Source organism: Meles meles, chromosome 8 (genome assembly GCF_922984935.1).
Source record: "Meles meles chromosome 8, mMelMel3.1 paternal haplotype, whole genome shotgun sequence".
NCBI classification, from domain to species: domain Eukaryota; kingdom Metazoa; phylum Chordata; class Mammalia; order Carnivora; family Mustelidae; genus Meles; species Meles meles.
Genome location: NC_060073.1, coordinates 31,303,762 through 31,330,260, shown reverse-complemented (window position 1 = coordinate 31,330,260; position 26,499 = coordinate 31,303,762). Strand labels below are relative to the sequence as shown.

Genomic DNA, 26,499 nt, shown 5'->3' with positions numbered 1-26,499 from the left:
AAACTAGAAAGGGGGAAAAATGTTTCCTCTGATTTCCGGTAAGTTCCAAGCCACTTTGGTCAAAGCATGAAATCTCAAAGAATGTTTCAAAGAATGTTAACTTGTTATTTGGACAAGGAAGTATGTAAATGTTACCTGGCACAGGTCCTCTGTCTACCTGCTGCCTTTATTACTTGAGGCAGCAATTCCCGAACTCTTACCTTGGGACCTCCTTACACTCTTAAAGGCTATCAAGGGCCCTCAAGATACTTTACTTATTTGAATTCTACCTAATGGTATTTATCATATCACATATTGATACTGAGATATATTCAAAATATTATGTCAAATCAAGACAAAAGGTGTACTTTTTGGTTATATTTCCACGTAAACTCGAAGAAAAGTTCAAGATGTCAAGATAAATTTATTTGAAAATAGTGAGGTTATCACTATCCTGACAGGTGTGACCAAAGAGCTAATTACAGAAGTACCGAGAACATAAAAATTTTATTAATCTCTATAAAAATGTACATATTGATACTCAAGCCTACAACCATAGAACATACTAGAAAACACAGAATACCCATTCTGTTAGCAGAGTGATGACATCATTCACGTCGAATGGCCTCTGGAAATTTCCACTGTACAGTCATGACACACTGAAAGCAAAATAGGCAAATCATGTCTTATTACCGTCATGGAACTAGTTTTGACCTAGGAGACCTCTTCACAGGATCTTGGAGACATCCCAAGGCCTGGGGTCCACAATTTAAGAACCAATGTAATCGATTAATTTTAAAGTCACTTCCCATTTCTTCTTACTAATAAAGTGTATTTTCTCTGATGAATATTTTGTTCCCATTCCCGAACCACCCTTTGAGAACCGCTGACCTGAGGTAACCACAAGACAGACCTTCCACCCCCAGCCCAGTGAGAAACCCAAAGCGAAAAGCCCGCGGGATGGGCGGCGGGCGCTCTGCTTAACACAGAGAACTGAAAATGCCCCCTGAATTCTCCAGCAGCGCCGGGTCGGGAGACCAGTCCGAAACCCGCCACCCGCGCACAGGGCGGGGCCAGAACTGGCTGCAGGCGGCCGGACTCGCTCCAGGCTCAGGGCAGAAGCCGCGGCTGCTCTGGAAGCACCTGCCGACTGCCCGCCCGCCGCAGGTAGGCCGGCCCCCGGGGGGAGGAGCGCGGGCAGGTGCTCCCCAGGTAGCGGCCTCCGCCCTCTCCCACCGCTGTGGGCCGCCGCCTCCCCGGAGCCCCGCAGGAACTTACGGCCGCGGCCTCGCGTGGACCCGGCGCCCCTGCGCGGACCCCAGGCGCCTCCTCCGCCCCAACGCGGGAGGCCGGGACTGTCCCTGAGATTTGGGGGGCGCCGAGACGGAGGGTCTGGCGGCCGCAGGGACTAGCCAAGGACGGGGCTCCGGCCCGGGAGCTGCTGGAACATGCGCCCAGAGCCGCAGGTGCGGGGCCTGGCCGCTTGGCTCGGGCGGGGAATGGGTCTCTCGGAGGGGCCACCTCGGCGCACCCGGCCCGATTGGAACGGAAGGCAGAGGGTCCGCCCGCGGCCACAGGTGCCCGCTCAGCCGTCGGCAGAGTCCCGGGGCGCGGCATTTGTCCCTTAGGCACTCTCGGGTTTTCCGGGCGCGGGTCGGGCCGGGCGACCGAAACCCGCGGGCCGGGCGCAGTCGCGCGGTTTTTTGGAGCGCAGCAAGTCGGTGACTCAACCCTCGAGGAGCTCAAAGTGCTGAGCCAGGGACTTTTTTGACTTTTTCTTGTTATTTTGTTTCAGTTTGTTTGACAGTTACCAGACTATGTTTACACTTCTGGTTCTACTCAGCCAACTGCCCGTAGTTACCCTCGCGTTTCCTCATTGCACAAGGAGTCCGAAGGAGTCCGGGCATGCTGGAGAAGAAGGTAAGCACGGCTCGCGTCTCCGAGCAACCCCCTGGAATGTCGAGCCAGGTATTAGAGATCGCAAAGGAGAAAGTGTAGTCTTTGAAATGACATGCCCACATCAATCACAGAAACCCTTAAAATCTCCTCTAGTTTAATTTGCGGTCTGTTTGGCAATGTTGTGGTTATGTTAGGTACAATTTATACAAATTTATTTCTATGAGTTACTTTTGATAAATATATATTTAAGACCTGGTTTGTGGTTCGCTGAATGGAAATTTCTGAAAAGCAGTGAGTGCCGTTTTTCTAGATGAGGCTATGTGGTAATTATAATGAGCGTAATTACTTGTGTTACCTGGAAAAATGGACAGGGAATCCAGGATCTAGTCTGGACTCGTTATGAGACCCCGGGGTAAGTTGCTTAACCCCTTTCTGCTTGAATTTCTTCCTCTGTAAAATGATGGGGGTGAGGAGTGGAATGATCACTGATTTTGACATCAACTTGTCTGGTTATCTGGGTAAAGTCAGATGCTCGTGGAAGATTAGGTTTGGGTCTTGCTAACCTAGAATTTCATACCTTGTGGGTTTCAGGTCATAAACACACTGGCTCCTGTCCACATTTTAAAAGTCTAACCTAGAAACCAGAACCAAAAAAAGGGGGGGGGGGATGGCTTTGGCTTCAGCATCCTTCCCTTGCCTGGTCATTGTGCTTCCCTAACCCCACACATTCCTGTCCCTTAATCCTTTTCATCAGATCTACTCTCAGCTCATTTCCATTTGGGGAGGATCTGTTACACTAATACTCCTGGATAACTCATTAATGACTAATACAGCTTGGTGTATTAAACCTTCCAGGAGGGTGTGTGTGTGTGCATATGTGTGTGTTTTAAGATAGGACATCTTAACCCAAAGGAACCAAACCCTGATGGCAGAATTCTAGGGAATTGGATAAGCTAGTTATGAAACAAGGGAGAGATTTTGGAAGGAGATCCTTCTTGTTACCTCCCAAGTTCCACCACATATGGAAGTCCACTCATACATAAGACTGAAGGTCCATACTCAGTGGGAGCAGATGCTGATCCCCAGTATACTGGTGAGTATATTCATCAATACACATAATGCAGACGTAAAAGACATTCTCTGGGACATCACAAACTATGGAAGGAATTCAGAGATCATATTTGAGAGCAGATGGCTGGAAATATGTAAATGAGAAATCCTATCTATTTTAAAAGTTAATTTGTTCAGTTAGTAATCACTTTATTAATGCATACTACGTGCTAGGCCCTAATGTAAGTACTGGAGATAGAGCAATGAAAGACTATAATCCCTGCCCTAGAGAACCTCTTCATCTGATAAGGGGGCGAGAGGCAAAGAGATCATCTCTGTAAGCTCTGTGACAGAGGTAGGAACAGAGAGCTCAGGAGCAAAGAGTAAGTGCAGTCACTCTGTCTCCAGAAAGTTGTATGGCACAGAAGCCGATAGTAAGTGGTGATATGAAAAGTAACCAGGAAAATAAGGGACCTCCAGCTAAACTCTGATAAAGCCCAAGGATGGAGTTCAAATGACTCAAAAGGAATTTATGTAGAAAACATGGAGGGTCAAGAGAGAAGAAGAGAATGGAATATCTGGGTTGGTGGGCTTGAAAGAGTGGAATGCACAGACAGCATCTTAGGATGGCCTAAAATGGCAGAAATAGAAATGGGAAGAGAAGGGGCGCCTGGGTGGCTCAGTGGGTTAAAGCCTCTGCCTTCAGCTCAGGTCATGATCTCAGGGTCCTGAGATCAAACCCCACATCGGGCTCTCTGCTCAGCAGGGAGCCTGCTTCCTCCTCTCTCTCTGCCTGCTTCTCTGCCTGCTTCTCTGCCTACTTGAGATCTCGGTCTGTCAAATAAATAAATAAAATCTTAAAAAAAAAAAAAAGAAAGAAAGAAAGAAATGGGAAGAGAACCTGAGGAGGCAAATACAAAAGGATTGAGGACTGTGTCTTCTCCATCAGGGGCCAAAGGGAAAATAGGCTTCTCACTGGAAGTTCTGGGTGCTCCCAGGACAAGGAGGTTTGCTTCTTTGGAAAACAAACAAATTCAGAGTTACTTGGGATCCCAGTAACAAAGAAAGGACAATAGTCCTCCTAGGATCAAAAGAGAGACAGGGAAAAATTTAATAAAGCATTGAAGGTCTAAAAGTTAATCCCTGACTGAGTCAGAACTTTCACACTCAGGGAAATGACACACAGCAGCCCCTGGAGGGCACATTTAATTTAGGGGTGAAGACTTTAACTGGCGTAGGTATCATTGCAGGAATAATAAAAATGTTTATGATTCTCTCCTTCTTTCTAGTTGAAAATAGTTCTATTGAGTCCCATCTGGAGGACAATGAGTATTTTTATTATTTTTTTTTAAAGATTTTATTTATTTACTTGACAGACAGAGATCACAAGTAGGCAGAGAGGCAGGCAGAGAGAGAGGAGGAAGCAGGCTCACTGCTGAGCAGAGAGCCCGATGTGGGGTTTGATCTCAGGACCCTGAGACCATGACCTGAGCCGAAGGCAGAGGCTTTAACCCACTGAGCCACCTAGGTGCCCCTGAGTATTTTTTTAATTCAGATAACTTACTTGAAGGGAAGACCGATCATGAGAAATTTGGCACTACTTTCTTAGCCAATAAAATGTAAAGATCTGGCCATATCTGAGATATACCTTTACAGAAGCAGCTTTCTAATTCTCCATTCTGAAATTAGATTCCATGTAGTAAGTTCAGCTAACTTAGGCAGGCCATGAGTTACTGCCATCACTGGTTTAGTATTTTAAGCCTTCTACAAGCTGAGTAGTCCCAGACTATATCTAGGAATTGCTTTCACTGGTAGAATTTAGGTCTGAGAATTTCTTCCCAATGTAGAAAAGTTGAGTTCATTCATTCATTTAGTAAATCTTTTTTTTTTTTTTTGAGTACTTCATAAATGTCAGGTACCACGTGCATGCATACTTTAGTGGAATTTTTCTTCTAGTAAGGGGAACAGTGGTAACAAGCCAGTGGTAACACACGCAGAACACACCAGAGGCTGGTGCATGCTGTGGAGAGAAGCCGAGTGTAATAGGGACAGGGAGCGCCAGAGGTGGGTGGGTGGGGATGAGGTTTCAAGCTAACATTGAACAAAATCCAAAAGGAGGTGGAAGAAGAAAGTTCTGTTCAGGGAAAACAGCCAGTACAAAGGCAGGAGAGAACCAGGCGCACTGGAAGCCAGGTAGCTACAGCACAATGTTAGAAACAGACTGGAGGGGAGTAAGGTGACCCCTTAGAGGGCCATGATGAGACCCCCAAGGAGAGGTGATGGTGACTTGGAAAATTCTTCATTTTGTCTCCATCAAATCTATAAGAAGACAAGGGAGAAGAAAGAATAGAAAGAGTTTACCACACTGGTTAATCACACTGTTCTTAAAACAGCTAACACCAATGATCGCATTCTAGCTTCGCCTTTGGCTCAGATAGCCCATATATGTTATTTATAACTCAGAAATGTATATGCTGGAATAGTGCAGGCCAATAGAAATATAATGTAAACCCCATAACAAGTTTAAAATTTTCTAATAGCCACATTAAAAATGCAAAAAGAGGGATCCCTGGGTGGTACAGTTCATTGAACATCCAACTCTTGGTTTCAGCTCAGGTCCTGATCTCAGGGTCATGGGATCAAAACCCACACGAGGCTTGCGCTCAGCACAGAGTCTGTTTGAGACTATCTCTCCATCTCCCTCTGTTCTGCACCCTGTGCGCACGCTCTCTCTTTCTCCCTCTCTCGAAAAATAAATAAATAAATCCTTTAATAAAAGGTAAAAAGAATTGGTAATATTATATATATATATACACATATGTATATCTTTGATCTAACACATTATATCCAAAATACCCTTTCCAAATATAAGCAATATGAAACATTGTGATATTTTAGTTTTTAATTAAGTCTTCCAAATCCAGTGTATATCTTACATACATATACATAGTATATGTATGAATTCATACTAGAGACATATGCCTCAATTCATACTAGCCATAGTTCAAGTGCTCAATAACCATATGTGCCTAGTAGCTACTGTACTGAGCAAAACAGCTCTATAAGATTCAGACCTGTTTGGAAAAATGATTGACTAGTGGAAAAAAAAAATATCTTGGACAACGTGTGACTGTTCTCACAAGGCTAAGAATAAATGGCGAAGCAGAGGTCATTCACAAATCAGAATTAGTCTTTCAGCCCCTGCTCTGTCATCAGTCCTGAGCTGTCTCTCGGTTGCCCACTTTAATATATTCTTCTTCCATAGCAATGGTTAGCAGTGCAAAACACCAAGTTCTTTTAAGCACTTGATGCAGTTTTCAGCGAGTTTCTGAATTCCAGTCTTGGTAATGTGATCTGCGGCAAGATTTCTTTTTTTTTTTTTTTTTTTAAAGATTTCATTTATTTATTTGACAGACAGAGATCACAAGTAGGCAGAGAGGCAGGCAGAGAGAGGAGGGGAAGCAGGCTCCCTGCTGAGCAGAGAGCCCCATGTGGGGCTCGATCCCAGGACCCTGGGATCATGACCTGAGCTGAAGGCAGAGGCTTTAACCCACTGAGCCACCCAGGCGCCCCATAAGTGTTGTATTCCTTTCAGATGAGTGATCAGATGGCTTTTTTTTTTTTAAGATTTTATTTATTTATTTGACAGACAGAGATCACAGTAGGCAGAGAGGCAGAGAGGAGGAAGCAGGCTCCCCGCAGAGCAGAAAACCCGATGCGGGGCTCGATCCCAGGACCCTGGGCTCATGACCTGAGCCGAAGGCAGAGGCTTCAACCCACTGAGCCACCCAGGCGCCCCCACTGAGCCACCCAGGCGCCCTGCGGCAAGATTTCTTAAGTGTTCTTTGTGCGATACCAGAATGAGTTTAAAGTTTGTGGGTTTTGAAAATGCTGCCATGGCAGGATATTTTGGTTTTGTGTTACCCTGTGCTTAATGCTGTCATGTTTACCATTTACCTTCCCAGAAAAGGTAGAGGGAATCTTATGAAACATTGTGGGCCCATCTCTGGGGGATGGGGAGAGAGAGCCAGCTACTTGTTTAGGAATGTCTGAATGTCTGCTAATTAACCTTATAATTGCCTTATAATTTTATTAACTTAGAAGTTTAAAATTTTGTAAGTTTCTGGTACAATACTCTGTCCATCTTTTTCTCAGTCAAGATAATAGAGAGCCATCCCTTTAGAAGTAGAAGAGTCTGACCTGTCATTTCTTGAAAATGTAATTGTCTAGAGGGAAGAGTGATATTTAGATAATTTTCATTTATGCAAATAATTTTGGACATAACCAACTCAGGTGTTTTCTGGGCTTATGCTAATATTTAACAGACATTATTTTTACTGCTGCCATTTCTTTTTTGTCAGAATTTAAAATCATACAGGGACACCTGGGTGGCTCAGTCCATTAAGCAGCTACCGGCTCAAGTCATGATCTCAGGGATCCTGGGACTGAGCCCCGTAGCCTGCTCACTGCTCAGCCAGGAGACAGCTTCTCCCTCTGCTTGTGTTCCCCCAACTTGTGCTCTGTCTCTCTCTCTGTCTCTCAAGTAAATAAATAAAATCTTAAAAAAAAAAATTTTTAAACCATACCAAAAAAGTTTGGTATAATTTTACATCATGAGAATTATTCAGTTTTTCCACAATTGAAACAGGAATGTTCTGCCCTATTTATATCAACTTTGAAATCTTTCTATTTCTTTATTAGTCTTCACAGCAAAAGAAGAAGCAAATCTTTTCATACATAGACGCCTGCTGTATAATAGATTTGATTTGGAGCTCTTCACGCCCGGTGACCTAGAAAGAGAATGCATAGAAGAACTTTGTAATTATGAAGAAGCCAGAGAAATTTTTGTGGATGAAGATAAAACGGTAATTTGGCTGACAATGTTAATTGGCTGGAAATTTATTAAATCATACCTAAGAAAATGTCACTTTCAGTCATCAGAGATTTTATGCTTTAAATAAAATTGAGATTTTATACCTGTTATCCCTTTCTCCTTCCTTAAAATGCTAATTAACCTATTTAGACTTGGCTTTATACTTAATTAAATTGAACTTACAGCAATCGGCAAATTATCAGTTGTGTTGTGATTTTGTGTATGTAGATGTTTCTTATATCTAAAAACAATCATGAAGTGGAGTGAATTACATTTTAGAATATTATTTGATTTAGTTCTGTGACTCAGGCTTCAATCATTCTAGACTCAAAGCAATTTTTCCTACCAGTGACCTTATCTTTTCTGATTACTGTATTTATTAACAATTTACTATGTGCCAAGTGCTCTGCCAGAGACTGAGGATATAAAATATATTGTCTCTGCATTCAGGAGTTTATTGTTTGATCTAGCTGTGTAATTTAAGGGAGAAGATTTTAGAAGTTCTCCTTTGAAATGTAATTAATCTGTCTATTAATCTTGGAACAGTACAAAACAAACAAACAGCATGATCCCTGTTATAATCTGGCATATTCTTAAAGAATATTAAGTGAGGGGCACCTGGGTGGCTCAGTGGGTTAAGCCTCTGCCTTAAGAGGGGCGCCTGAGTGGCTCAGTGGGTTAAAGCCTCTGCCTTAGGCTCAGGTCATGATCTCAAGGTCCTGGGATGGAGCCCCACATTGGGCTCTCTGCTCGACGGGGAGCCTGCTTCCTCCTCTCTCTCTGCCTGCCTCTCTGCCTACTTGTGCTCTCTTTCTGTCAAATAAATAAATAAAATCTTAAAAAAAAAGAATATTAAGTGACTCAATATTCTTTACTTAATAAAGAATATTAAGTATTCTTAAAGAATGTTAAGGGACTCAAATTCTTTACTTTTATAAATTAAATAAGCACAGCTCCTTTTCCCCTTCCTCAAGAATTCCACTGTACGCTTTGGTCAATAAGAACAAGGAACCCTAGGTATTCTTCAAATGCAGACATTAATGGAACTTAGTTCTTTTTTCTCCCAATATTGTACCAGGCCCTCAATCTCTGCTAATATCCGTCACATCTGCTGGAGAGGGAAAACAAAGTCTATACTGTGTAGTTGTGTTGGTTGAAATTTTATTCTTTTTTTTAAGTCATTTTATGGTTTTTATTATGGTTCCTTACAATCTCCCTTGTTCTCTCAGATGACACTGAAAGAATCTCAGGGATGTCTTTCCCCAAATCAATCCCTTTCAATAAAATCTCCTAGCAAACCCAGGGTACACCGAGCACAGAGAGATTCACACTCCTTTTCAAACTTGGTAATGGGTCCACTCCTTCAGCCCCCACCTTTGGTGCTGTCACCAACTAATGTGATAGTTTTGGGGGATGCCAGCGGGGACTCTGAACAGGGACTCTGAGCAGGTGAAGGGAGAGCGGCAGGGGACAGTAGTAGAGAGCTAGCATGGGCAGTCATCCCCTGACCAATTCCAGAGTCAGGAGAAACAGCGGTGGGTCGCAATGCTTTAATTAGAGTGAGTAATGCCCTCCAGCTTGAATAAACTAATATCCTATCTGTGGCACATGCCAAGAATTTACCACCCCAGTCCAGGTCATTGGGATCTCATGAAATGATAATAGAACAATGAAATAAACTTGGAAATTTTACCTTTCTCTTAGACGGCATTCTGGAAAGAATATTCCGTCAAAGGACCAGCCACAAAATCAGGTAAGGCAAGAACTGATGAAATTTAATGTTCTTCCCACCCTTTCTCTATTATAATACATTTTCGTTTCATTGTTTGAGTTTGGCTATTGCTCAACATACATGCCTTGTAATCCAGGGATGATTTCTCAATTATACATTGGGCTATCTAAGACGGAGGAAGCCACATTCATCTTTACACACTGAAAATCAAGTTTGGTGAGATACTAGGGAAATGAGATAATAGGCTTAAAGGTGTTTTAAACAACTCAGCTAAGTCAAGACTTGCACAGAATAAAAGTAGGACTCCATTAGTTGCAAGTAGTAAGCTTAATTTTTTTTTCTTTTTTACCATTACAAGTAAATGGAATACTTCTGCTACTGGGTAAATTAAGAGTATTAGAATTAAATAAGTTCTATAGAGGGGAGATCGTTATTTTATCTGTATTATCATCTCTAGCTGCTTTTTAGTCAGGTCTTTTTTTGCCAGATCTTCCTTCATTCCCCTCAGGTGGAGCCCCAGCTATGAGGAGGACTTTATTACATTGCTATGCTAGTGTTGTTTAGTATAGTTATCTCTGTAATTGATACCAAAATGTGCCGAGTTGAAAAAGAATATGTCGAATCTTTTTTTTTTTTTTTAAGTTTATTTTTTTAGTATCTCTACACCCATCATGGGACTCAAACTCATGACCCTGAGATCAAGGCTGCATGCCCTTCTGACTAAGCCAACCAGGGACCCCAGAATATGTTTGGTCTTGAATGCTATCCATTTAATATGACCTCTTTAAAGTAGAAACTTGGGGGCAACTGGGTGGCTCAGTTGGTTAAACGCCTTTGGCTCAGGTCATGATCCCAGGGTCCTGGGATTGAGCCCTGTATGGGGTTTCCTGCTCAGCAGGAGACCCTGTTTCTCCCTCGTCTCCCCTGCCTACAACTCCCCTCACTCATGCTCTCCCTCTCTCACTCTCTCAAATAAATAAATAAAATCTTAAAAAATAAAATAAGTGAAACTATAATTAGGGTTTTTAGGAAGAGTCATTTACAAATTTTTATCGCTAACACAAAGACTTTTTAAAGAAATCAGTATTAATAGATTCTTAATAGTATGCTTAGATCCAGTGTTAAATTTATTGAAACCATAGGCAGTGCTTTTCAGTTGATACACCTACATTATTTTATTGATTTCTCTTAAGATGCTAACAGAGAGAAAGTTGATGTCATGGGCCTTCTGACTGGATTAATTGCTGCTGGCGTGTTTTTGGTTATTTTTGGATTACTTGGTTACTATCTTTGTATCACCAAGTGTAACAGGCAACAATATCCCAGGTAAGTACCAAATAAAAATATTGAATTCACTATTATACATTCTATATTGTTATTTTTAAATGGATGAAAATGGCTGCCTATATTTTTTTGAAGATTTTATTTATTTATTTATTTGGCACAGAGATCACAAGTAGGCAGAGAGGCAGGCAGAGAGGGGGAGAGAGTCTCCCTGCTGAGCAGAGAGCCTGATGCAGGGCTTGATCCCATGACCCTGGGATCATGACCTGAGCCAAAGGTAGAGGATTTTACCCACTGAGCCACCCAGGCACCCCTATGGCTGCCTATTTTTTAAATAAACATTTTACTCCGGAATAATTTTAGATATACAGGAAAGTTGTAAAGATCACACAGAGAGTTCCCATCCTTCACCTATTTTCCCTCATTGTGAACATCTCACATTCCTTCAGTACATTTGTAAAACAAACCAGGCAACACTGGTACGTTATTACTAACTAAACTCCAGACCTTGGGGTGCCTGGGTGGCTCAGTGGGTTAAAGCCTCTGCCTTCGGCTGAGGTCGTGATCCCAAGGTCCTGGGATCAAGCCCTGCATCGGGCTCTCTGCTCAGCAGGGAGCCTGCTTCCTCCTCTCTCTCTCTGCCTGCCTCTCTGCCTACTTGTGATCTCTGTCTGTCAAATAAATAAATAAAATCTTTTTTAAAAATAAAAAGAAAAATAAATAAATAAATAAACTCCAGACCTTACTCAGACTTCACCAGTTTTGCCATTCCTGTCGTCCTTCTGCTCCAGGACCCGGTTAAGATACCGCACTGCATTTAGTTGTCATTGTCTCTCCAGTCCCCTCTGGTCTGTGACTGTCGTTTGGTTGCCTAATTTAACACTTACCTATACAACAAAATGATGCTATTCCTAAGATCCTTCAAAAGAATACAAGAGGATTCACAAGTGTCAGGTTGATTTTTTAATATTTCCTTCTTAAGCAGGAAGTAGATATGTGTCCCCGCGTTGTTTCCAGAGGTAAGAAGTCCCATCATTTACTCTAAGTAGCAGGGTTAGCTGATCTAACCGTGTGGCAATCCAAATAGAAACAGTGTAACTAGCTTTTAAATCCCAACTATTTTTATTGAGACTTTAAATTAAATAAAAAGGAATGAAATAAAATGGTTGCCACATGAAGATAATAGCCCATTAATAAAGCTTGATAAAAATTCATAAAAGTCATAATTGTTCGGACAATAGAACCTCAACATCCTCATTAAAATAAAAAGTGATTCTCTATCATCTCTTTTATCTTCTCAGTAAGTGTAGATGAGTAAATGTAAAAATAACCTTATTCAAAAAAAAAAAGTGCCTGGTGCTAAACAGCCTATTTGAAATTGATGCCTACATATCCCTAGTTATACTTTCAAATTCTGAGAAAAGCTCATGATTGTGACCAGGTGATGAAAGGGTTAGAGAGACAGTGGTGATGGTGGCCCAACATTGTGAATTTAATTAATATTACTGAGTCACACACTTAAAAATGGTTAAAATGTTATATGTACTTTACCACTATAAAATTTTTTTCTTTATGGTAAGGTAAGACTTTGGGGCAGTGGACATGGAATTAGGATTCATCTGTTAGAGGATAAAACTAAAACCATGCGGCACCTGGCTGGCTCATCAGTAGATTATGTGACTCTTGATCTCAGGGTCATGAGTTCAAACCCCACACTGGGTATAAAGATTACTTTAAAAACAAAAACAAAAATGGAAGCCACGAGAGTAAGCAAGTTCTCTGAGTGTGATGAAAGGAAAGATGGAAAAGGACAGAGCCTTAAAGGGTACCCATAGCAAAAGTGCAGAAAGAAGACAGAGGACAGGGGCAACATAATTGTAATTCTAGTCCCAAGCTGAAATTCCTGAACAGCTCCATGAGGCATTAATATGACCTGTAGGCATGGACAAAGGAGTTCATCAGAGACCTCTGTCAATCCTATAAAAATCTGAGAAATGAGAGAAAGTAAAGATGAACGTGCTTAATTGTTCTTAAGCCACCATCTTTTAAGCTGAGAGACTTTTTATTAACTTCTCTTATTTAACACGTAGGAAATGAGTAAGGCTTTTCCATTTTCTAGGACCTTTGAAATTTTATTCAGTGTGGCTTTCTCTACAAGTTGGGGAGGAAGTCCTGGAAACCTTCAGACTCATGAAGATCAGGCAAAATTTGTCTTCCAAGACTCTTCTTGCCTTTTATCTTTCTTTTCCTACCCATTCATAAGTCTCGCCAAAAAAGTTCATGTGTAGCCTCATGCTTAAGAACTGGGCTCAAGGGCGCCTGGGTGGCTCAGTGGGTTAAGCCACTGCCTTCAGCTCAGGTCATGATCTCAGGGTCCTGGGATCGAGTCCCGCATCTGGCTCTCTGCTCAGCAGGGAGCCTGCTTCCCTCTCTCTCTCTCTCTGCCAACTTGTGATCTCTCTCTGCCAAATAAATAAAATCTTTAAAAAAAAAAAAAAGAACTGGGCTCAAGGTCTGTGATAGCACAGCCATCATTCAGTGTCCCTCATGCATGGTATTTTCTTCTCTCTTCTCTGTGCTTTGCTTCATTTTTCTACTTTTCTACACCACTACATCTTCTTACCATAGGCCTTTTTTCTCTGAAACGTAGCTTCTTTCCTGCTGTAGGTTAGAAGCAGAATTCAAAGGTACAGGGAGTAAAGTAGTGCCATTATTACATATGTTTTCTGTGTATGTTATTATAAAATTTAAAAACCCTGAATATCTCTTATTTTGTTTTGAGACTTTATTTATTTATTTTAGGGGGAGTGTAAAGAGAGAGGGAGAGAGAGAATCTTAACCAGACTCCATGCTGAGTGCAGAGCCTGATGCAGAGGTTGATCTCATGACCCTGAGATCATGACCTGAGTCCAAACCAAGAGTGGGACACTTAACTGATTGAGCTACCCAGTCACCCTTAAGTATCTTTTTTTTTTTTAAATATTTTCTTCCCCCAGATCTTATCTGTTTATTATTTAATATATATTTTTTAATTTCTTTTCAGTGTAACAGAATTCATTGTTTTTGCACCACACCCAGTGCTCCATGCAATACGTGCCCTCCCTATTACCCACCACCTGGTTCCCCAACCTCCCACCCCCCCACCCCCCCCCCCGTCCCTGCAAAACCCTCAGGTTGTTTTTCAGAGTCCATAGTCTCTCATGGTTCATCTCCCCTTCCAATTTCCCTCAACTCCCTTCTCCTCTCCATCTCCCCATGTCCTCCAAGTTATTTGTTATGCTCCACAAATAAGTGAGACCATATGATACTTGACTCTCTCTGCTTGACTTATTTCACTCAGCATAATCTCTTCCAGTCCCATCCATATTGCTACAAAAGTTGGGTGTTCATCCTTTCTGATGGAGGCATAATACTCCATCGTGTATATGGACCACATCTTCCTTATCCATTCATACATTGAAGGGCATCTTGGTTCTTTCCACAGTTTGGCGACTGTGGCCATTGCTGCTATAAACATTGGGGTACAGATGGCCCTTCTTTTCACTACATCTGTATCTTTGGGGTAAATACCCAGTAGTGCAATTGCAGGGTCATAGGGAAGCTCTATTTTTAATTTCTTGAGGAATCTCCACACTGTTCTCCAAAGTGGCTGCACCAACTTGCATTCCCACCAACAGTGTAAGAGGGTTCCCCTTTTTCCACATCCTCTCCAACACATATTGTTTCCTGTCTTGCTAATTTTGGCCATTCTAACTGGTGTAAGGTGGTATCTCAATGTGGTTTTAATTTGAATCTCCCTGATGGCTAGTGATGATGAGCATTTTTTCATGTGTCTGATAGCCATTTGTATGTCTTCATTGGAGAAGTGTCTGTTCATATCTTCTGCCCATTTTTAAATATGATTTTCTGTTTTGTGTGTGTTGAGTTTGAAGAGTTCTTTACAGATCCTGGATATCAACCTTTTGTCTGTACTGTCATTTGCAAATATCTTCTCCCATTCCGTGGGTTGCCTCTTTGTTTTGTTGACTGTTTCCTTTGCTGTGCAGAAGCTTTTGATCTTGATGAAGTCCCAAAAGTTCATTTTTGCTTTTGTTTCCTTTGGAGACATATCTTGAAAGAAGTTGCTGTGGCTGATATCGAAGAGGTTACTGCCTATGTTCTCCTCTAGGATTCTGATGGATTCCTGTCTCACGTTGAGGCCTAAATATCTCTTATTTTAAAAGCAAGATTAGTTATACTTAATGTTGGTACAGCATAATGCTATACAAATCACAGATTATTTTTACATCTATTGTCTCAGTGTGATCCTCAGAGCAATCTTTGATTTTGGGGACAATGAAAACTAGGTTTGTAAGACATTTTCTTATTTTGGGATTAACTTTTAACACGTACTAATACTTTTCATCTATTATACCAAGTTCTTCCGCAGAGTTTTTTGTTCTCTTTTTGTATTTTGCAAGTCTGGAGATGGGGGAAGTGTGAGGAAATATTTGAGAAAGAAAAGAGTAAAAAATAAGATCCTTGTCAGAAAAGTTTTTCTCATTGCTCTGTCAAAACATGCCAAGAAATGGAAAACAAGATCTTTTCATTTCTTTGTTTCTATATGTTATGGAGGGAAATGGGCATACTATGACGTTTATTTGAGTTGTTATTAGTGCATACTTTCTGGTATCAATCATTTAAGATGTGTGTAAGAAATCACCATGGTGATTATTTAACAACTTCAATGTAATTATGGTATTGCTTCTATATCTTACATTTGGAAGTTGACATGGAAGAGTTTATTGGTTCAACTACAACATTTGTCTCTCCTATTCCATATAAGCAAATAAAGAGAACTTTTCGTCGTAAGTTAATGAATGTGGCAAGTGACTACCCTACGAGGGATCTGTTCCAGATTTCTGACAGAGGAGGAATTGCGTTGACCCCCTCTAAGTAAACTTTTTTTTTAAAAGATTTTATTTATTTATTTATTTGACAGAGAGAAATCACAGGTAGGCAGAGAGGCAGCCAGAGAGAGAGGAAGGGAAGCAGGCTCCCCGCTGAGCAGAGAGCCAGATGCGGGGCTTGATCCCAGGACCCTGGGATCATGACCTGAGCCGAAAGCAGAGGCTTTAACCCACTGAGCCACCCAGGTGCCCCATCAAGTAAACTTTTGATGGATACTCTCAGTCACCTCCCAACCAATGAAGGGCTGACTATTCAGTTCCTAGATTTACACAGATCTTCTTCATTTCTCTCTCTCTGCAGTCACCCTCTCTTCCTTTCCTCCAGTTTCATACCTCCAAGAGAGAGGTGTTCTAAGGTGCAAATGGGCTGCCTTAGTTTGGGAAGTTTACAGTATTTTGAATCTGCTTAACTGTCTCTTGCCAGAAAGAATATTGTAAATATTGGGGCGCCTGGGTGGCTCAGTGGGTTAAGCCGCTGCCTTCGGCTCAGGTCATGATCTCAGGGTCCTGGGATGGAGTCCCGCATCAGGCTCTCCGCTCAGCGGGGAGCCTGCTTCCCTCTCTCTCTCTCTCTCTGCCTGCCTCTCTGCCTACTTGTGATCTCTCTCTGTCAAATAAATAAATAAAATCTTTAAAAAAAAAGAATATTGTAAATATTAACAAGAAGTTGGGGATTACCTATGAATTTTAATTATCTTAATTAGCCATAGTTCTAGGAACTTAATCTATGCATAAGTGCTTCATAGACAGCCACCTTTCCAGTCTAAACAGAATGATTTACTACTGTATAAGTTATGATTTATAATTCAATAGTGAGAAGGGAAAACACAGGCTCAAAACACCAGACCCTATGGCATTTCAATTTTCATTGGCTAATGTAGCTGACAGAGTTTTGTGAAAACGGTGGGATTTGAACTAGGCCATGTATATATATATATATATATTTTTTTTTTTTTTTAATTATTGGCCTTGGATCAGTGGAGTGGGGAAAAGACAATAATCTGAGAAAGAAAGGACAGAGACAGGACAGAGAGTTCATTGCATATATAGAGGAGTGTAAAGAGGGAACCTTGCAAGAGCAGAGAGCTGTGAAAAATAAGGTGAGACCAGAATGAGGGAGACTTTAAAAAGGAGGCATGGGAGTTAAACTTGACTCAGTGGAAAGTAGGCTGCAGGTTAGACTTTTGCAGAGAAGAGGGACACGAAAGAAGTGCTGTTTAGAAGGGATGGACCAGGCATCAGGACTGCAGAGGAGAGAGACACGTCCCCTGTCGTGATTATCTCTGTGACATCAGTCTCCTTGGCTTGGAGTAATGCTGCCTCTCAACAAGAAAGGATTCAGTTTCACACCATTATTTTGAGAAAGTTCTCATTTAGGAATGGGAGGAAAAGGGAATTAGCATGTTTTGAGTCCTTGTTACATTGTTCCAGACACTGCTTAGATGCTTTTTGTACAACATTTTTCTGAATCCACACAAAACAACTCTGTCGAGGTAGCTATCATTGTCCCCATTTTACTTCGAGGGAGACAGATAACTTGCCTTTGGTCACATAACTATGAAATGAAGTACGGTTTCATATCCATGTCTAACTCCAAAGCTCTCAATCTTTCCCCTATACTAAGACCCTTTCAGAGTTTATGGATAAAATAAAACTATTGTTATATTAATAAATTGGGTTCAGGGGCACCTAGGTGGCTCAGTTGGTTAAGCGTCTGCCTTCGGCTCAGGTCACAAACCCAGGGTTCTACGATGGAGCCCCGAGTCGAGCTACCTGCTCTGCTGGGAGTCTGCTTCTCCTTCTCCCTCTGCCCTGCTGGTCCTCTCTCTCTCTTTCTCTCTCTCTCTCTCAAATAAATAAAAACTTTAAAAAAATAAGTAAATAAAACAAATAAATTGGTTCAACTTTTATCAAAATAGTTGGGTTCTCTAAAATGGACATTTTAACTTAAAAATGCTGCCTTTCTGGACCTAAATGCTGTCGCTCTGTTTAGTTCTTCAGCAGCCTATGTAAGAACGGGCCGGCACACTCCCTCCATCATTTTCAGGAGACCCGAAGAGACTGCCTTGACTCTGTCACCCCCCGCAATGGAGGACACAGGATTACCTTCTTATGAACAGGCAGTGGCACTGACCAGAAAACACAGTATTTCCCCGCCACCACCATACCCTGGGCCAGCAAGAGGGTTTCGAGTATTTAAAAAGTCTATGTCGCTCCCATCTCACTAAGCCCACCATGGTAGTATAGGAGATTCCCATTATTTGAACGGTTCGTTTTCCCCGAACCAAAGAGACATGAAGAGACTTCAGCCCTTAATGACAAACTGCAAGGAGCAAAGGAAGATCCTACCTGTGTAGGATGCCACAGGAGTTCTGTTGGCATCTCGGACCTGAACTTGATCATTATCAGCTCGATAAGAATCTTACCATTACCAATTTGATAAGAAACTCGGACTCCATCTCCTTGCAGTAAAGAAGAGAGCACTTTTTTTATTATTATTTTAATGATTCAGAAAGTCTGTGTTATGGATGTCATCACTAGAACTCATGAACTATCTTTTGTACAGATAAAGGTTGTAGATTTCTTGTATTGATTATAAAAAAAAAGAATTTCCGATCATTAGATAATCCGAAGCCAGAATATTGGACCCACTCTTTATTAGGATTTCTTTTTGGTTGGAAATACGTCCTAAAACCAGACACTTCGATAATAACTGGTGACCTCTGTATAATCACTTCGTTTCACATTTTAAATTATTGCATAGCCTTCACCATTTTGTGTAGGTTTCAGTTGTTAACAGTTGCTGCCAGTCATGTTTTTTTATGGGAGTGGATGGAAAAGTCACTTGCTAGGGAGTTAGTTCTTCAGAGGGTACAGAGTTACAATGACAAGGATTTGCAAAGGTTGTTATACTATCAAATCTATAGGCTTCAAATCTAGGAGTCACTAGAACTTGATAAAACTGTGCATACTATTGACGAGTATGCACATCCATTTTCATGGCTAAATTATCTGTATATAGCTACATATAATTATTTATCTTGACAATGTGTTGAAGTTTATAAATAATAGTTCAAGAACCTAGAAAAATTAATTTACTCATCTCCTATTAAAATAATACTGACTAAAGTTTCCAGCAATCCCCTATATCTCTTAATGTCTGGACCTAAAACCCCGTAAGTAATCATTTCAACCTAAACTGTCTCTTCTAATTGTATATATGACCAGTCTTCCTTAAGAATGTAGTAGAATATAAGCTATAAACCTCTGGAGTGAGTGTGTTTGCACACATTTATGTGAGTGGGTGTGGATGTAGATGTGAATTGTTTTCTCTTTGCAGGAACTCAAATATATACTATACTCCTGAGAAATAAAATAGAATATTCTGTTCTTGTTGTTTTGCTAGACATTGCATTTTCCTATTATTTAAGACCATTTTTTAAATTGTATTTGTTTTCTAATTTTTACAGACGTGAGACTAAAACCCACATGTATTTGGTAATTCCTTCCAATTAAATGTTTAGAAAGTGTAAATTGTTACAATGTATATATATATATATATATATATATATATATATATATATATGAGTGTTCATGTCTCTCTTTTAAGACATCATGATCTTAAGGCAGATATAAGCAAGACCTTAATCCTTATAGACTGCCAAACACTTTATCCTTCTAGATTTTGGAGTCTCTTCAGTTGCTTATCACAAAGAAATCATCTAGCTACATTTAGATATAATTAGGAAAAGCGGTCTTTTACTTTTTTTAAAGATATTTAAACATGGAGCTTGAATTCAAAACCCTGAGATCATGAGTCACATGTTCCACTGGCTGAGCCAGCCAGGTGCCCCAGGAAAAGTAGTCTTTTTAAAGCCACCTACATTACCTATAAAAATTTTGCCACTGTGGGTCACCTGGCTGGCTCTGTTGATGGAGCATACAGCTCTTGATCTTGAGGTCATGAGTTCAAGCCCAACTTTGGGTTCTTTTTTTTTTTTTTTTTTTTTAATTTACCATTAGTCATACCTTCACTTTACCTAAGGACTATTTTCTCATGTAACTTTGCACTCTGCCCTTATTTTAATTCTCTTTAAAGGTCAGAGGCAGGGGTGCCTGGGTGGCTCAGATAGTTAAGCATTTGCGTTTGGCTCAGGTCATGATCCCAGGTCCTGGGATGAAGCTCCACTTCAGGCTCCCTGCTCAGTGGAGAGCCTGATACTTCCTCTCCCTCTACCCCCAACCCCCGCCCTGACTCGTGCTCTCTCTCTGGCTCTGTTCTCTCTTTCAAGTAAATAAATAAAATCTTTAAAAAAAAAAAATTGGTCAGAGGCAAACTTTACTTTTCTCACTTTGTAGCAATCAGACTGAGGCATAGAAGGTTAACTTGCCCTAAATCTTACATGTTGGTGAGAGCTAGGTTTAGAAGGAGCAAGCACACTTTTCCAGGCCCATCTCAGAATTATGCTATCTCAAATGAAGAACAGGGATCTTGTTACTTAATTCTAGGTCTGTATGAGAAATTTATGACTTTCATAGATATGTAAATGTATTGGGGTTCATCATATATATATATATGTATTCTCACACACATGTATTTCTTAGGATGAGTAGAAATATAGACAAGGGCACCTGACTGGTTCAGTGACTCATGACTCATAGTCATAAGTTCAAGCCCCACATTGGATGTACAGGTTACTTAAGTAAATAAACTTTTAAAAAAAGGGAAAAAAAGAAAAAAAAAGACAGGATGTGTCAGGGCATCTGAGTGGCTCAGTCGGTTAAAAATTTTTCTCTTAATAACAATTATGATGGGGAAGAACTATTTAGGGTGTTGAAACTGTTCTCTCGGGGTGTCTGGGTGGCTCAGTCCGTGGGGCGTCTGCCTTTAGCTCAGGTCATGATCACAGTGTCCTGGGACTGAGCCCTGAATCAGGTTCCCTGCTCAGAGGGGAGCCTGCTTCTCCCTCTGCCCCTACTGCTCCTTCTGCTTGTAATCTCTCTCTCTCTGTCAAATAAATAAATGAAATCTTTAAAAAAAAAAAAAAGACAGGATGTATCTCTTATTGAATCATAATTCAAATATTCCTTGAACTTGTTTACTACCACTGACTCACAAGAGCCTAATTATAAAGCTATCTTTAGAACCTATGACCACCCCTTTCTCCCAGCAGTAGCCTAGATTTGTTATAGGCCATCGCTTAGTGTAGAACTGTTGCTCTAACTTGAATTAATCCAGAATTCATCATAAAGACTGTGAAGTCACTGGTATTTGTAGAACATCCAACGTTGAGCTCAAAATACTTTATACAAAGGAAAATATGATATGGGACTACACCAAAAAGCTGCTGCACAACAAAGGAAACCATCAACAAAACGAAGAAGCAACCTACAGAATGGGAGGTGTTTGTAAATGATACCTTCAATAAGGAGTTGATATCCAAAATACATAAAGAGCTTATACAACTCAACACTGAACAGTAGAATTTAAAAACGGGCAAAGGAGTTGAATAGACATTTTTCCCGAGGACATGCAGAGGGCCAGCAGACACATGAAAAGAAGCTCAGCATCATTAATCATCAGGGAAAGGCAAATCAAAACTGCAATGAGATATCACCTTATACTTGTCTCAATGGCCAGTATCAAAAGGACAAGAAATAACAGGTATTAGCAAGGCTGTGGAGCAAAAGGGACCTCGTGCACTGTTGGTGGGAGTGTAAAATTAGTGTAGTCATTGTGGAAGAGTATGGAGGTTCTCAAAAAATGAAAAGTAGAAATACCAAATGATCCAGTAATTCCACTACTGGGTGTTTACCCAGGAAAATGAAAACACTAGATACAGTTGAAAAGATATATGCACCTCTGCGTGTATTGCAGCAGTTTATCACAGCCAAGACATAAGTGCAACACAGGTGTCAACAGATGGTTATAGAAGATGTGGTATATATAGTGGAATATCACTCAGCCATAAAAAAGGATGATATCTTACCGTTTATGACAACATGGATGGACCTATTCTGTATTATGCTCATTGAAATAAGTCAGACAGAGAAAAACAAATACCAAATTATTTCACTTCAAGGTAGAATCTAAGAAACAGACTCTTAAATGCAGAGAACAAATTGATGGTTGCCAGAGGGGACGAGGGTGTAGGAGGATGAGTGAGATAGGTAAAAAAGATTAAAAGGGATAAACTTCTAGTTATAAAATAAGTCACAAGGATGAAAAGTACACCATAGGAAATATAATCAGTAATATTTAATAACGTTGTTTTGAGACAGATGGTGACTACACTTATCACAGCGAGCAGTGAGTAATGTGTAGAATTGTTGAACCAACATGTTGTACATCTGAAACTAATATAACTTAGTTAATTCCACGACTGGTAAATGCTTATAATGATTGAAAGAAAACTATCCGAATATAAAATTATTGACATGTATTTATTTCTGTCTCATTCACCATTTTGCATTCCTGTTGTAATTTTGGTAGGTTGTTGTTTTTTTTTTTAATATTTGTTTTGTTATTTCTTCCCCCAAGCAACTGATAGTGTTAACCATTAAATCTATTTTGATATAAACTTTGTATTTAATCAGATCGTTACAACCACCCCATTACAATCAGGAGATAGTGGAACATGGGTATGAAAAGGGAATTGAACCGGAAAAAAAGACAAATACACATTTATAAGGTTATACTTTCAATAAAGTATATAATTCTATACAGAATATTCTTTTTTTTTCAAGCAAAAAAAAAAAATCAAAGAGAGCACCAACTGTGTCAAAGTTTTGCATCTAGTTAATAACATGCTTTCTGAGTGAATACAGGATGGGGTAAAAACTCTTGGAACCATTAAAACTCTTGGAGCAACAGTGTTCTCTGTGTCTTTGGTTTCCCATTGACCTGTCAAATTCTAACCGATTTTTTCCATTTCTCAGATAATTTATGTGTGTGTACTTTTCCTCTATGCACAAGAGAATTTTTTGATAAGAAAAGTTTTGTTAGTGTTGCTCAAAAGTTCAGTTTTATATTATTCCCATTGCTTTTGTTCTAGTTGAATGTGAATTACATTTTTATTAGTTATTAGTTTGCTTTGAAACATTATGTATGGCACTTATACTATTAGAGGAGTGTCCAGAATTTCTGTAATTTTTAAAAACTACCAATTTTTAAATTTTTAAAAACACGATTGTATAGATCGTGCCTATGTGGGATTTAGGATCATGTATGACATATACTGATGCCTTCAATCTTCTGTACCATGTGTTTCCACCAACAGTTTTTTTGTTGTTTAAAAATGTTTACCTAACAGTTTAAGAGTGTAAGGCAATCCAATACAAATATATCAGTATTTTCATTATCTGGGAAAAGCAACCCGTTTTTTTGAATGCACATTTTCCTACAGCCTTGATTATATTTTGGTTTTAATGGATTTCATATTACAGATACTTTTATACATGTGAATAAAGTTTATACTAAATAACTATCTGTTGCTTGTTTCTTTTTTCCTTAAAGATTTTATTTATTTATTTATTTGTTTGTTTATTTATTTATTTATTGAGAGAAAGAGTTCCAACAGGGGAAAAGGTAGAAGGAGGAAGAGAAATAGGCTCCCCATCGAGCAGGGAACCCGACGTAGGGCTCAATCCCGAGATGCTGGGATCACGACCTGAGCTAAAGGCAGACACTTAACTCACTGAGCCAACCAGGCGCCCCTCTCTTGCTTGTTTCAGTTAAACATTCTTCTTATATACATACAAGTTCCTGAGATCAAGTCCCCTTATTGGGTTCTTTGCTCAGCAGGGAGCCTGCTTCTCTGTCCATTGCTCCCCCTGCTTGTGCTCACTCACTCATTCTCTGTCTCTCTGACAAATAAATGAATAAAACCTTTTAAAAAAATAAAATCTTTTAAAAAAGTAATACTAAGTATCATACACATAAATAAACTCTGGTTATTATTAAATATTACTTCATGTTAAACATTTAAACCGCCTTACGTTGTTTTGGACTCAATTGAGTTATACACGAGTGTTAATATTTATACTCCTTAAATTACATAAATCAGGGGAATGGGAAAACAAGCTAGTTACTAGGAGAAAATATTTGCAAAAGATACATCTGATAAAGGACTATTGTCCAGAGGCCCCCTGGCTGGCTCAGTCAGTTAAATGTGTGACTCTTGATTTTGGCTCAAGACATGATCCCAGAGTCATGGGATCCAGCCCTGGGTCAGGCTCCTCGCTCAGTGTGGAGTCTGCTTGTGTGTCTCCCTCTGTTCCTCCCCCCACTCCCTCTCTCCTTCTCTCTCTCTCTCAAATAAAGAAAACCTTAAAAAAAAAAAAAAGACTTGTCCAAATTATACAAAGAACTCTTAAAACTCAACAATAAGGAAACTAACAACCAGATTTTTTTAATGGGCAAAAGACTAGAAGAGATACCTTACCAAAGAAGATGTATAGAGGACACATAAGGAGATCAAAATCATATGTCATTAGAGAATTGGAAATTAAGTCAATACCGAGTTACCCCTACACATCTGCTAGAATGGTCAAAATCTATAGCACAAATACTAAATGTTGGTGTGGATGTGGAGCAGCAGGAACTTTCATTTATTGCTGGTTGAAATACAAGATGGTACACTTTCAAAGACAGTTGGCAGTTTCTTTTTTTTTTTTTCTTAAGATTTTATTTATTTATTTGACAGACAGAGACAGCAAGTGGGCAGAGAGGCAGGCAGAGGGCGGGGGTTGTGGGGCGGTGGGGTGGGAAGCAGGCTCCCTGCTGAGCAGAGAACGGCATGCTGGGCTCGATTCCAGGACCCTGAGATCATGACCTGAGCCGAAGGCAGAGGCTTAACCCACTGAGTCACCCAGGTGCTCCAACAGTTGGCAGTTTCTTACAAAACTAAGTATTCTTACCATTTGATCCAGCCATTCTGCTCCCCATTGAGCTGAAAACTAATATCCACACAAAAGCCTGCACATAGATGTTTATGACAGCTTTACTTATAACTTTCAAAACTTGGAAGCAACAAAGATGTACTTCAGTAGGCGAATAAACCAGTAGGTACATTAAGATAATGGACTGTTAGGGGCGCCTGGGTGGCTCAGTGGGTTAAAGCCTCTGCCTATGGCTCAGGTCATGATCCCAGGGTCCTGGGATCGAGCCCCACATTGGGCTCTCTGCTCAGTGGGGAGCCTGCTTCCTCCTCTCTCTGTCTCTGCCTGCCTCTCAGCCTACTTGTCTGTCAAATAAATGAATAAAATCTTAAAAAAAAAAGATAATGGAATATTATTCAATGCTAAAAAAGGCAATGAACTACCAACTTTCAATACATGTTACTAAGTGAAAGAAGACAATCTGAAAAGTCTACACGTTGTCAATTCCAATTATACGACATTCTGGAAAGGCAAGACTACAGGAATGTAAAAAGATCAGCAGTTGTCAGGGATGGGGTTTGAATATTTGGAGCAGAGGGCATTTTTAGGACAGTGAAACTACTCTGTATGACACTCTAATGGATACATTTCATTGCATGTTTGTCCACATCCGTAAATTGCACAACACCAAGCGTGAACTGTAAGGTAAACTATGGACTTTGGGTGATAATGATGTCAGTGTAGGTTCATCTATTAAAACAAATGTACCACTGTGGTGTGGGATGTTGTAGGGAATGTTGTTCATGGGAGGGGGACACAGGATATTGGGAACTCTCTCTATTTTCCAACTGATTTTGCTCTGAACATGAAACTGCTCTAAAAAGTAAAATTTATTAATAGAAAAAAAGTAACTTTTTTTTAAAAGATTTTATTTATTTATTTGACAGAGAGAGATCACAAGTAAGCAGAGAGAGGGAGGGGGAGAAGCAGGCTCCCCACCAAGCGGAGAGTCTGATGTGGGCCTCGATCCCAGGACCCTGAGATCATGACCTGAGCCGAAGGCAGAGGCTTAACCCACTGAGCCACCCAGGTGCCCCCAAAAAAAGTAACTTTAAGACAAGTTTCCCTAGGGCCAATTGAAAGGTTTTTTAAATACTTCTTTATATGCTCTTGAAAAAAGAATGTTTTGGGGCGGGGAATGAATTGGTTTAGTAGTTATTTTTGTGTAATATTTTACTAGGCAAAGCCCGTAAGTGAAATTTCAAGGGGTTTGAAAAAATATCGTAGATTTTTATTACTGTGAAAAGACTGTGAAAGAAACCCAGATACAAATTTTAAAAACCACTTGGAACAGCCACATCATCCAAAGGAAGAACCTGTCCTAACAGTTCAGTGAATACGTTTCCAACAGAGACACTAATCTGGGGAAGAAGTTTGAGGACTAAAACCATAAAGATTTAGGAGGTGGGGTTGATTAGAGACACGCTTACAAAGTTAGTGTTGTATTATCTACCATGCATTGCTGACTCTATGTATATTTTTCTCACTCAGGGACTGGAAGAAATGATGTAGGAGTCCCTGTTAGAGTGGTTAGGAGGAAGGTGTAAAAGATAGAAGCCTGGGGTGCCTGGGTGGCTTAGTTCGTTAAGTATCTGACTTTGGCTCAGGTCATGATCCGGGGTCCTGAGATCAAGTCCCGTCAGGCTCCCTGCTCTGTAGGGAGTCTGCTTGTCCCTCTCCGTCTGTCTCTGCCCCCACTCCGCTTGTACTCTTTCTCTATTTCTCTCTCTATCTCTCACAAATAAATAAAGTCTTTAAAAGATAGAAGCCTAAACTCTAGTTGAAAGTCACAA

General features: G+C 40.3%; 1 protein-coding gene across 2 annotated transcripts; it reads left to right on the top strand.

Moving 5' to 3' along the window:
- The first annotated feature begins 1,083 nt into the window (after positions 1–1,083).
- Positions 1,084–19,835, top strand: PRRG4 (proline rich and Gla domain 4). 2 transcript variants are annotated; one of them, XM_046016235.1, is made up of 6 exons: positions 1,084–1,146; positions 1,775–1,899; positions 7,630–7,793; positions 9,506–9,554; positions 10,727–10,859; positions 17,760–19,835. In XM_046016235.1, the coding sequence occupies exons 2-6, from the start codon at positions 1,797–1,799 to the stop codon at positions 17,992–17,994; spliced, it is 684 nt and encodes a 227-aa protein (XP_045872191.1). In that variant the 5' UTR covers positions 1,084–1,146; positions 1,775–1,796; the 3' UTR covers positions 17,995–19,835. The 2 variants fall into 2 exon arrangements, with proteins under 2 accessions (XP_045872191.1, XP_045872190.1); XM_046016234.1 differs by lacking the exon at positions 1,084–1,146 and adding an exon at positions 1,242–1,445.
- The last annotated feature ends 6,664 nt before the right edge of the window (positions 19,836–26,499 follow it).

What these genes read in the sequence shown, in the direction of transcription:
- PRRG4 (XM_046016235.1), top strand. Translation starts at nt 1,797, where the DNA reads ATGTTTACACTTCTGGTTCTACTCAGCCAACTGCCCGTAGTTACCCTC. An exon ending in CGGGCATGCTGGAGAAGAAG is followed by an intron (nt 1,900 to 7,629) that starts GTAAGCACGGCT and finishes TTTCTTTATTAG; the next exon opens with TCTTCACAGCAAAAGAAGAA. An exon ending in AACAGGCAACAATATCCCAG is followed by an intron (nt 10,860 to 17,759) that starts GTAAGTACCAAA and finishes CGCTCTGTTTAG; the next exon opens with TTCTTCAGCAGCCTATGTAA.